Below are 12,955 nucleotides of genomic sequence, written 5' to 3' on the forward strand. Positions count from 1 at the left end.
TTTTTCAGATGGTTGTCAAGGCCACATTTCTAATTTTCTAGATACTCCAACATTAAGTCTATATTTTATTTCATTTCGAATTTATTTAAATGACCAAAAACGATTGTTAGTAGTTTTACTTTACGACAACAACACTGGCTTGCAATAACAGCACTGTTATTTCTTTTTTTTTTATTGCAGAACTTATACATGATCAGGAAAATGAAGATAAAAATAAAAATAAATAAACATCCTAGATTTGCGTACATCAAAAAATGACTCTGAAAGCAAAGAAAAAAGTAAAAAGAAAAGCACAATAATAACGTTAAATAATTTCTTTGAATAAATCATAATCAAATCACTAATTTGTTATTTATAAGTCTAAGGGATGAAATAAAAGAGTTAAATTCAGCAAGAAAAAGTGGAAAACGTAAAGGAGACTTAAGCCATTTTTATTTGTGAATGAAGAATTTTGCATACAAGATATAGAGATTAACAACATATTCAAGGGATGGCAGCTTTGCATGGGTTTTCATAATAAAAGATAACCTAAAAACATAAGTACTTAAATCAGGGTGAAATTTACTGGTTATACTACAATTACAAAATAAACGAGAAGCTGTTTCTTCAACAAAACCACAAAAAGAGCATACACATACCTTGGATAGGCCTACACAACATTTACTTGGCAAAAGCCATGCCTTTCTCCAATTTACATTTGTTACAAAAGAACCCCAATAGAATTTAACTCTTGGAGTAATCTTTCTCTTCATTTGAAAGATTTTGAGAATTTGTCTATTTGTCATCTAAAAGGTCAGCACCACCAGCGTAAAGCCGGATAAACACAGTGTTACCTTTGCTGGACTTAAGGTGATTTTTGCTTAATTGGGTTAAACCTGCTGGCATAGCTTTTATCAAGTTAGTATATTTTTTTTGATGGAACTGGAAAGATATGGATATTCAGCTGCTCGAAAGCTAAAATGTTACCAAAATCAAACAACACTGTTTTTAGAATATAACAAATGGACCACACCAACAAACCCTGACGTATAAACAACTCGACATCGCCCCTGGTGGTACCAAAGTTGTATCCTCATAATAAAGTATATTGACATAATTTTAGCCAATCACAATAATGTTTCCAGGGATTTCCTTTGAACGACACGACCTTGAGCCAATCAATAACAACCACACGTTGAAGCAGCTAATGGAAAGTGTCAGTAGTTGTAAGTGGGCGGGCTCTAATCTTATCAGGAGGAGAGGGCCAAGTAGTAGTTGCAAAGCGGAAAGAAAATGGCGGCCGTGGCTGCGGAGCCAGGAGCTGCTGCGGCATCAACAACAGCGGGGGACGGGGTGGAATACGAACCCGAGCCAGGAGAGCATGTGGTCGACCTAGAGGCACACCCCGTCCCGAAAATGGAGCTTTGTCACCAACCCGAGGATGTGGATGCAGTTCAGGAATGCAGCCAGGTCCAACTGGAAATCAGAAGGCCGGACCTTCAAGCCGCGGGAAAAGCCCTCGCTGCCCATGCGGACGGTGAGAGCACCGAAACGGGGGGTTCCTGGGGCCGCTTGGACACTGCCGAGCAGCCCGTGCATATGGACTACAGGTGTACAGGCGTTTCTGATTACGGGGGCTCCTTCTCGCCGAAGGTGGAGGCTGCAAACGAGGTCAGTCCTCTCGAATCCAGCCCCTGCCTTTTGCTCCCCAGCTCCATCTCAGACTCCCAGCACTCCGTGGTCTTCTTGCATTCCCTTCCCTCTCAGGTTCCGTCGGAGCCTGAAACCGGACTGTCTCTGGCTGTCGAATACGACTCCAATCCCGTGTCAAGCCACCCTACCGATCTGGAGTGTGAACTCATAGGCTTCACGCAGCCTGAACCGGAGCCCGAACCCGCATGCGATGCTCTCGGGTCGGAACTCAAATCTCACGAGGATGCTTTTCATGACATCCCGCACCCCTCAGATCACCTGGACTGCCTGTCCAATGCAGAGGAGACCTCGCTTGGAGAATCGGTGGGTCAGAGCTGCATTAGTGACTTTTCTACTGTTTCCAGCAAGGACTCTCCGGGACTTCCAGCGGTAGTGAATCAGTCGCTCATCTCATCGGTAGAATCAGAAGAAGTGCGTTCGCATCATCTTCATCATCCTCATCATCACCAGAGCTTCAAAACGGACCTCAGCAAACCCGAGAGGGAGTCGGAATCGAAAGCCCCGGTTCTGTGTGCGACGGAGGCCGACACGGCGGAGCGCCTGGTGCTCGGGTCCGAGGTTCGAGTCTCGCTGGATCACATCATCGACGATGCGCTCGTGGTGTCGTTTCGCTTAGGCGAGAAGATCTTCTCCGGGGTACTCATGGACCTTTCAAAAAGGTAAACACTATTTTGCGCAAAGAAATTTTAGTGTCCACTTTTACATTCGGCATACTTCCCAAAGTTGGCTTTCCTATGTAGCTGTCAAAAAGTAAAGAGTAAAGAGCGTCTTCATTACGTTTTAGGTTATGAATTATCATTATAGTTTAAAGCAATCTGTCAGTATAGCTTGGAGTGTAGATTAAGCGTGCAAGTTATTGTTTTTATCTGTCCTTTTTCATAGTTTTACTCATTCTCCTAAAATGTTTATGCTTATAAATAAACTATCATTTACTATTGTACATATGTTAAAGGGAAATTATTAATTGCGGCTGGTGTGACTGGCAAAGTTTTTTTTTTAAATACTATTTGAATCAACCTTTTTTATGTATAAATGACTATAGTAAAATTAATTTAAGTATTCCAATTCATAAAAATGACATTATACAAGAATACACAAAAACAGTGTTGAAGTCTTATTGCATGACACTACTATCACTACTTAAATATTCATGTCAGCTACTCATATTCAGCTATGTAACTAAGGCTATTGTTCAGACTGCAGGTAAATGTGGCCCAAATCCGTAAATGTGGCCCAAAATCCAAAAAAAAATGTTTTTGCTCATATGTGACTGATCTGTTTTTCTCATGACAGGCTGACCAGCACAAACCACATGGAATCTGATCTTTTCAATTCTGATTTGTGCCACTTCCATATGTGATACTAGGCCTACATCCGAGACAGGTCTGAACTGTCATATCGGAATTCATGCGTTTTTACGTCACTAGTGCAACAACATTCGTCACAATTCTGTGCTCATCGTTATCACTTCAAAGATTATACATACTCGAAGTTATCAAGACAGCTGTGAAAGGTAGTCAGTGAAGGACAGTGATGTGTCAGAACCAACAAATATTACAGTGACAGCTCTATATACAAGCAAAACACGAGGGCTAGTATTTTACATGTTTAAAAACTCTTCTCTTTTTTCGCATCCCCGTCTTTGTTTTTTATATTGCCTGGTTTCCGCGGCAGATCACACTGTAAATAAACACGTAATCACTTACTTAAATGCCCTCCATGTTTACTTCTGTATGACAAACGTGCTGTGTGTCATCTTTATATCGTTCTTTTGCGCTTGCGGGTCAGTTCAGGACCGTTATCTGCTCACACTGGAATCTGATATTGGCCACATTTAAAAAACACAAAAAATTGGATCTGAGCAATAAATCGGAATTGAGCACTAAGGCTCGCAGTGTGAACGTAGCCTAAGTAGACACAAGAAAATAAAAACCAAGAGGGAAAACAGTGCTATGCTGGTGATTAACACCCTACAAATTGCTCCCACAGTTTGTCTGTCTCAACACCCTTGTTCACAGGTTTTCTCTCAGTGTCAGATATGACTCATAGCTGAGCCCAATTTATAGTGCCTTCCATGTGGCCTGCAGTGGGATCTCCAGTCTCTCAGTTCAGTTCTCACTTTAGATAAATCAACATGAAACATTCTTGTGATGTTACTGTGTTAGGGAAGGTGTCTTGAAGAACCTGTCCAGCAACAGTGTTAGGAAGTGATTATTACATCAGCTGGAAATTATGGAAGATTTCTCTATGCTGATAGACCATACAAGTCAACCAATTAATTACACAGGCCAGGATTAGTTAAAAGCAAGATTTGCTGTGAAAATGCCCAAAAATGCCCATCATCTTTATTCTAACACAGCTGACATAGACCAGGAATTACTCAAATGATTTCTCAGCTGAACCCCTTAGGCGTAAAATATTTACTTGAAGTACCCCCTGAGATTTCAAGTTAATATTTCAATAATTTAATGACTCATTCGCATGTTCACAGTTCTATGAATTTGGTTAGTGGTCACATGACATGCAAGTAAATGGATTAACTATTTAATCTTTTTTTTTTTTACTAATTTATTTATTTTGACTTTGTATATGGACTTTAAAGTGGACACAAGACTCTTCTAAGTTGATAGTGTCTCAATCCATATATCCACACTGGTATTTGAGAAACCCAATCAAATTGAATAATAATAATACTGTTTTAACTGCAACTAAAAACAAAGACAGAAAAATATTAGCCTACTGTGTGAATTACAATTCTACTGTAAAAAAAAATGCTTTAATTAGGACAATAATTTTACACTACAAGTTTCAATAATATTTATGTCTTAAATCAGGGGTGCGTAATCCTGTTCCTGGAGATCTACCTTCCTGCAAAAGTTCAGCTCCAAACCTGATCAAACACAACTGAAGCAGCTAATTAAGATCTTCAAGAGCTCTTGATAATTTCAGAAAGGTGAGTTGGATCAGGGTTGGATCTGAACTCTGCAGGTAGGTAGATCTCCAGGATTGGGCGCCCCTGTATTAAATTCTTCATATTCAAAAGTTAAAACCCTCAAACTTTTATATTCGGGGGAAACACTAGTGAAATGCTTTAAACTTCTGTCCTCAAACATATTGGATATTATGTGAATATATAAATAAAGTAAACCAAGTGCACGTTGCATACACTAATGCAAGTTAGCTGTGAACCAAGCTGATCTGAGTTGCTGAAAACACCAGAGCACGAGCTGCCCACCCTTCACTTTGAAACACGCAGCGCATCAGACTATACAGTTGTTTAATTAAATCATTAGCATTTGATTTGCATTAATAAATCATCACTCTTTTATCTGATTCTGGTTTTAATGTCTATCACTCTTATCTTGATTTCCTTTTTATATTTAGATGTAAAGCTCTAGAAAGGTGCTATAGAATCAATTACTTGATTTAACTATAATTAGCCTAATTATCATTCCACCAACTCACAAACCCGCTTTAGTTCCCTCACAATCTCCCAGGGGTGTTTGGGGAACCCTGACATGGCAGACCACTATTTTAAAGTAATATTCTGGATTTAAAAGTTAAGCTTAAGACCTCCATTGTACATGCTTGTTTTTTTATTTGTACAGACTGTGGGATGAAATTAAATGATGTTCTGTACTTCACAGCATGTCACAGATGCTGCTATTGAAGCTTAACTTAATTAAAGTCTTTGTATTCATTTAAGGCCCCCAGCATTGGTATTTTGTGTTCTAACATGTTAATGATGAAACATGTTACAGCTCTAAATCTCAAACAGAAGCAAAAATATGTTCTTAATTGAGAAAGTGTCACTAGCTCAGCTAATTTCATGCTTCCTGTGAGTAGGGCCATCTGTGAGAGTGTTGAAAAACTCAAACTTCCTCTCTTCAATTTCCATTTAGTCTTTAATGGTTTCAGTGTAATTGCTCATATTTTGGAGTGGTGACAAGATGGACATAGATGGATATTCATTCTATAATTGGTTTAAAAACAACTAATGTCTTGGGTGTGGAATAATTTCCTTCCGAGGGTCCCACTTTTCCTCTGTGATGTAACAGCCGCAGTATATCAACTGAACTTGAACACAGTCAGTGTCATGGCGTTGAAGTGTTTTGCCAGACATACTGTCCAGTTTATTTTTAGCTTACGCTCTTGAGTGCTTTCTTAATTTGCATTTTTCAATGTTAGGCCATTCCCAGTTTCAGTTGCAAGTCAGGAACAATGTATATTCCTCTGACATTCAACAGATCACAGACTCCATCACAGTCCATTTTTTTTTAAGGGAGAGTACTTCGTTGTCACAGTTTTTTACACTCTCTTATTCTACACCACAGTATCAGAATCACTTGCATATCACTCTTATATCACTATATCATTTTGACAATTTTGACAAATTTATTGTACTTTTTTACGTAGTGATACAGATAGACAGGTGGCGATTCACTTCTGAAATAATCTGTATGGTTAGTACTTTACTCTGCAGAATATGAATTATTAATTTTTATTGTAGAGTAAGTTCTTCTTGGCCCAGAGTTGTATTTTATCTGTTGCTGTACTTCTACTTTGACAGTTAATCATCATTCTTCCCTTGTGTAGTCATAAATACAGACATGATATATAAACCTAAAATGTTTCTGTCCCTCTATTGAAAGTCCAGGTTACCAAAACTGAAATCCATTTGAATCAAGTCAGTGGTTTTAATCCAAGTCTTGTGAAGATATAATTTAAATGAAACCAGTACAATAGTGTGACTGATGCTTAACTTTTTTTTGTTGTTGTTGCAAAATAATGATTTAAAACTCTCCAGAGTAACTGCAAAATTACAAAGGAAGGCTAGGCTATGAATGTAATGCTTTCAGACCTCAGAGTAACTCTTCAGTTCTATGACTGAACAAACAACTCTGCTACATTTTGTTGTTGCATATTAGTATCCATACTCTATTAGTAGTAATCCAGTATCTTGATATTTGTGTTTAGATTTGAGGAAACAGGGATTAGTTAGATTAGATTCACTGTTCTGTTCAGTTTAACCTTAGTGTCTTTTCTCATCCTCTGTACCTCAGGTTTGGACCTTATGGGATTCCTATAACTGTGTTCCCCAAGAGAGAGTATAAGGACAAGCCAGAATCTATGCAGCTGAAGACGGAAGCATTCCAGTCAGAGACGGATAAGGGTGTTGCTCAAGGAACTAGTAATGCCCCAATTAAGGACCCTGTGGATGCCCCGGATGCCCCTCTGAAGGACCCTGCTGAGACTCCTGCAGCACCCCAGCCCTGTCCCAACCCTCAACCTAACCCATGGACCTCAAAACCACCTCCTTTGTTTCAGGAGGGGGCCCCTTATCCACCTCCATTGTTCATCAGGGACACCTACAACCAGTCGTTACCTCAGCCTCTACCCCGCAAAATTAAGCGGCCCAAGCGTAGGCTGTATCGAGAGGAGCCCACTTCTATAATGAATGCCATCAAGCTCCGACCAAGACAAGTTCTGTGTGATAAATGTAAAGGGGCTGTGGTGCAAGGGGACAAGCGTGAGACACGTAGAGGCCCCATTTCCGACTGCCGGAGTGACGATGCCAAAAGACGGCGTAATGACAACGTGACGGCAGCTGCTGGTAAGCGGCCCCGTAGTGATCCACGTTCTGAAGAGAAGGGCCGTAGTACTGATGGGCCCAAACGGCAGGGTTCAGCCATACGGGTGTCATCATCCACCGCCTCTTCTCTGGGCCATAGTCAGGTCAAAGGTGCAGCTGCAGGGAACAAAATGGTAAAGGGGGTGTCCACTACAACAGCGTCCTCGGCCAACTCTCGAGTGCAGCTCAATGCCAAAAAAGTGCTTCAGAGCAAAAATGTTGACCACTCCAAAGTACGAGAGGTGCTGAAGATGGCCAAGGCTCAGAGAAGACAGAAAGAGACAGTCACAGGCAGTAGCGGAAACACCAAGGCCATAACCAGGGCCGCAGCCCTCCAGGAAGCCCACCAGAAGGTCCACTTCACCCGGCGACTGCAGCAGATTAGTGGAGGTCGAGGTTCCAACCCCCTGCCGCCCAGGATGCGCATCAAGCCCCAAAGGTACCGTAATGAAGAGAACGATTCTTCCTCATGTAAGCCGCCTTGCTTGGAGAAAGTGCCGGGAGGGGGCCGTTTACCACTGCCTAAGCCAGCCGTACCCCGCTGCACCTCCACACGCTCCTCCTCCTCCTCCTCCTGCTCTGCTAGCCAAGTCACCACAGCTGTAGAGCCCCAGAGGCCAGACAAACCGATTGAGTCCCCTCTCAACCAGGCCCAACCCGATCCCCTCCCAGCTCCAGAATACAGGGAACCCCAGGCTGAGACAGAGGAACAGGAGGGGCGGGAGGAAAAGCGGGAGACGCGTGGGAGCAAGGCTGGTAACCTAGTGGTCTACATGACCCTTAACCCCAGCCAGCCCGACTCCTCTAGTACATCCATGTGCAGCATCGATAGTGCAGATGACTTAAAGTCATCAAACTCCGAGTGTAGCTCTACCGAAACGTTTGATTTCCCCCCTCCTGGTGATTTGCGTTCGGCCCCTGCCCCTGGCACATCCTCTGCTTTTGCCTCTGCCTCTCCCTCTGCTCCTAAGGACGACAAAAAGCGCAGTAAATCCCTCAAAGCTACCGTCTTTTCCAAAAACGTCACAAAGTGCGTTACCCTGGATGGCAGGACAATTTGTGTTGGGGACATTGTTTGGGCCAAAATCCTTGGCTTCCCCTGGTGGCCCGCCCGCATCCTAGCCATCACAGTGAGTCGCAAAGATAATGGGCTCTTAGTCAGGCAGGAGGCCCGGGTCTCTTGGTTTGGGTCGCCCACCACTTCCTTCCTGGCCATTACTCAGCTTGCCCCGTTTCTAGAAAACTTCCAGTCTCGCTTTGACAAGAAGAGAAAGGGCCTGTATCGTAAAGCCATCACTGAGGCTGCCAAGGCTGCCAAGCAGCTCACTCCTGAGGTCCGAGCCTTGCTAACTCAGTTTGAGACGTGAGGTGATATGTCTTGGTAAGGTAGGCAAAACAGGCAACCGAGTTGGCCCTGTACCCCTTCTGACACATCTCAAACTTTGCTGTACCCAGTCAGCTTTCAGAGTGAAACAGAAAAATGTCAGCCAGGCAACCAGGACTAATTTATTTTTGTTGAGAAGGCAAGAGAAGGGGATTGAATTGAACGGTTTTCATGTTAAGTATCTAATGTTCGCCCCTATGTAACCAGTCTTTTGATCTTGTCATATCATCATACCTTTATTATAATGAAATCGGATGACAGAGATTTGTAGGAAAAGGTTTTATGGGTTCTTAAGTGGCCACAATATTTCAGTTTTCCTTGAACTGAGTTATTCTTGGTCACTGTCTGCTGTTAAAGATCCCTGTAAACATAACAGCAAATGCTCTCAGAGTGGAATTTTTATTGAGCTTGAATAGCTTTCATGAAGAATTAGGCATGTGAAAATGTCTGCTTGAACCCATTCTCAAATGATTACCAACTACATGGTGGCCCTTACAAGTCGATTGCTACTCTATCCGCATCCCTAACTTAGCACAGTTAATGCTTCCTTTTGTATGATCAGAGGAAGTGTTAAAGGTTCACTGTGTCAGATCATTCCTGCTGCATTTAGTTGTTTTTTTTATCACTACAGTGTTTCTAGACAGCGTCTCTGTCCAATCGCCCTAAGATTACATGAGCTAAAGTCTTGGAATTCAAGTTAGACCATCCTTTAATTGTTTTCTTTTATTTCCGGAAGTTGTGTAACTGTAAAAGTTGACCCTGTTGGGTAGAGTGCCTCGCTCAGGTAGAAAAAGGGACTTAATTGGTGCTGATCTTTCTCAGACGTTCTGAGACGACTAATCCAAGTTCAGTGATCTGAGCAGACGGCTGTTGATCTGGGCGTGGCTCTTGGCCAGCCGTGGTTGTGCAGCCAGTCAAGCTGCCGTTACGGGGGGAGGTGCCGATAAGCCGAAGTCACCTCAAGTGCCACTGTGAGGAGAGCACAGCAACTCTGTAAATGCAGAGAGTACCACCTCAGACACGGAGAAACCTGCCAGCCTAACTGTGCATCCTCTTTTCCAACCCCTTGCAGCTACAACATCTGCTTCCCAAGCTCATTCTCCTCCCTAATCTACTTGCCCTGTTCGCAGCTTTTTTTTCCCTCTCTTCCTCCACTTGTTTTGCTCCCTCCTGCCGTTGTCATGTTTGTGTCTTCGACTGCTTTTTATATATCTGATTATGGCGAAAATGTTCCTGTTGTTCAGCCAACCCACCGACCACCCCGACTGTCTTTGCATGGATTTGGAAGTGCATATATGTTAAATGGAATAATGAGCATTTGTAATGGTTCCATATGTTTATCAATTTAGGCATATCACATCACGAAGCAAAGTTTTGATGTAGCTGCAGTGGAATGCAAAACTCTTAACTTAAGTTGCTTTAATTAACTCGATTAAAACACTTGTCCACTGTGGTGTCCCGCTGCAAAGTGGGACATTGGAGCACAAGGCAGCAGTTCTCATGTGTGATTGTTCGTCATAATTATGGGCCTCTGGCTGGTTTAGTTGTTCAGTGATTTGTTCCGATGCCAGTATTCATTGTCTCTCATCTGAAATGTTTTGCTAAGGATTATTGTGTTTTAAATTTATTTGTTGTGCCTGAACTTTATTTTCTGTCATTTCACTATTTGCATAATAGGTCTGAAGGTCTAGAGTACACATTTGTATGTAAAACTGTTCAAAATGTATTTTACCTGATTGATTGATTGATTGATTGATTGGAAGATGAAAGGCCTGGATCTTATTCAATGCTGAGAACCAACGATTTTATTTGTGTGGATGAGCATTATCTTTTTTCTTGTCTGTAATCATGGTTCTGTCCTTGCATTGCATACCCATTAGCATCTTGAAATGTCCAGTTTTATTTACACATCTGAGAAGGGAAATATACTGTATGATATCTGGGTCTTTTCAAATATGACTTGCAGGTAGAGATCAATGACTTGAGGGAGAAAAAAACAATGCTTGGTAGACCACACTGACTGACTGATGGAGGTTTGTGTAAAGGAGTAAAAACGGTATTTATTTTGGTGGTTGGCTTTGTTTTATTTCAGCATCTTTTTTACTTTTATTTCTATCTGTTTGCAGGTCAGAGAATGCTGTAAAACCATTGAAAAAAAAGTAACAGTTGAAGATATTGTGTACATGTTTTCTGATGTTTTAAGAGTATATAAATAAACTGTGAACTTCAAGAATTTTATCTAGTTGTCATTATTTTTGTATTTTATCTTCCTATTATCATTTCTCACTCCAAACCATATTTGTCTCAGGTGTAAGCCTAGTGCACAACCCTGCTTTGGGAAAAGCTGTTTTTCTAAACTGAAAGTTTTACTTGATAAATCACGACAGCCTTACCAAGACTGTTCTGTCATTTCACAATTAACCAATGCATGAAAACGACAGATTTTCTTACCTGCAAACAGATGAGAAAACAGTAGGGCAAGATTTAACAAAAACGTGTCAGACTTTGTTCTACAAAGTAAATTTAGTCTACACTAGACAGTAGTTCAGTTTACATTAGACAGTAAATTAAGCTTCACAGGGTTGTCTTAAATAGTCTTACTGATTTGTAATTTCGGTGGATCTGTGCTGTGCCGTCCCGTCCACGTGGTCTTGGCTTCTTTCTTTTCTTTAGTTCAGACATTACAATAGAAAAAACAGCTTTGCATGGTTATCAATCATATGAAACAATGTAAAGTGACCTAAATTCCATCATATGTTTGATTTGCTTTTGAATATACATGTTTAGTTGGTCTAAAAAAGTTTTTTTTATATGTGGTTCCCTCCCTGGCATCATATGAGCAAATATTCATCCATAAATTGTAAATATAGATAATGTAGATCATCAATGTCAGATTAAGCCTAAAAGAAACTATTTCAGTTGTTTTAAGCGCAGTAGGTCTATGGTTCACCATACCAACACAATTAGTAAAGGGAAGATTTTCTGTTCTTCAACCATAAGACTACTGACATCTGAAAAGCAAATTAAGACTAGCAGTTATAGTTGGTCAAAATACTGGTTACTGTATACTGCGTTTCTCACATTATTCTTTAGGCCCTAGAATCTTAATGTGTATATAGTTTCTAAATAATATTTTAATAATCCTGAGGAAAAACATTCTGACCTTCTGTTGTCTTTTTTTTTTTTTCTCTGCAGTGCTGCAACTCTGAAGAGCTGCTGATTGGTCTGTTGCCTAGAGCCACTTCCATTGGTCTAGAGCCAGTCAGATGAGAAGAGCCATCCAGTTGGAGAAGCAGGTGTAATGGAGAAATTATTTTTATTTAAGAAAAGAATTATATATTTATTACAGTGAATTACAGACTTTCTCCACCTGTTTCCTGATCAATCATGCTGAAAAGAATTTTTCAAACCAGACTTTTCTTTGCGCAGGCTTTTGTGTTTAAAGCATGTGAAAGAACACTTGCAAACACTGAACAGCACAGCCGTTGTGGATTCGAGGTGGTGATCCGGCACACATTAATGCAGGGTTTTTAAGATAACTTATAAAGATTTAAAAAAAAAAGAATTGATGTAAAAATGCAATAAATAATGCATGTGCTATGTTTCACAGTACAGTTGCAGAGGCTTGGGTCTAACTGTGCTTGTAGTCTTGGATTAAATCCCAATGTCCTTTCCTAACATCTACACTCCTTTATATTGAGAAATTCTGAGCCTTAATGCAGTCTAGACTGTTCTTGAAGAGAGCTTGAAGTTTTCCACTCTGTGACACAGCATACATGAAATGATCAATGCAATCTGTACAGCGTTACAAATCACTCTGAGCCACTGTTTAGTTGACTTTCCCCTTTTTGTGCTCCCCTGCATTTATAAGTGATTTTCTAATTATACAAATAGTCAAACATGACAGCATCTTTTCTATCTCTCAGTCGTACAAAGCTTTTTCAGATTGCTCGCCTCAAGGTTTTCCTATAATAGCCGTAGGCGGAATCATTCATTGCACATGCTCAACCTGAGTCCTGTAAAAAGGGAATTTAGAGCGAGTGAAGAACAGCTTGCTGTTGTAAATACTTGTGTTTCAGTACAATTTGAGAGCTCTCCTGACTATACAAATGAAGATGGGGGTCACGGGCATACATTTGTTTTATTACTGTATTAAATGTATATCTCTTTATGAAATTAAACCTGTTTTTTTGCCTTGTACCAAACTGTGTCGTAATCTTCAATAAATCATGCTGTATTAAATGCAT

General features: G+C 40.8%; 1 protein-coding gene across 1 annotated transcript; it reads left to right on the plus strand.

Moving 5' to 3' along the window:
- Nucleotides 1-421: 421 nt before the first annotated feature.
- Nucleotides 422-12,907, plus strand: pwwp2a (PWWP domain containing 2A). The gene is made up of 3 exons (XM_081391530.1): nucleotides 422-2,351; nucleotides 6,756-8,705; nucleotides 11,904-12,907. The coding sequence occupies exons 1-2, from the start codon at nucleotides 1,273-1,275 to the stop codon at nucleotides 8,689-8,691; spliced, it is 3,015 nt and encodes a 1,004-aa protein (XP_081247656.1). The 5' UTR covers nucleotides 422-1,272; the 3' UTR covers nucleotides 8,692-8,705; nucleotides 11,904-12,907.
- The last annotated feature ends 48 nt before the right edge of the window (nucleotides 12,908-12,955 follow it).

The sequence above is a fragment of the Scardinius erythrophthalmus genome (genome assembly GCF_964197995.2).
Source record: "Scardinius erythrophthalmus genome assembly, chromosome: 17".
NCBI lineage: Eukaryota > Metazoa > Chordata > Actinopteri > Cypriniformes > Leuciscidae > Scardinius > Scardinius erythrophthalmus.

What these genes read in the sequence shown, in the direction of transcription:
- pwwp2a (XM_081391530.1), top strand. Translation starts at nt 1,273, where the DNA reads ATGGCGGCCGTGGCTGCGGAGCCAGGAGCTGCTGCGGCATCAACAACA. An exon ending in CTCATGGACCTTTCAAAAAG is followed by an intron (nt 2,352 to 6,755) that starts GTAAACACTATT and finishes TCTGTACCTCAG; the next exon opens with GTTTGGACCTTATGGGATTC.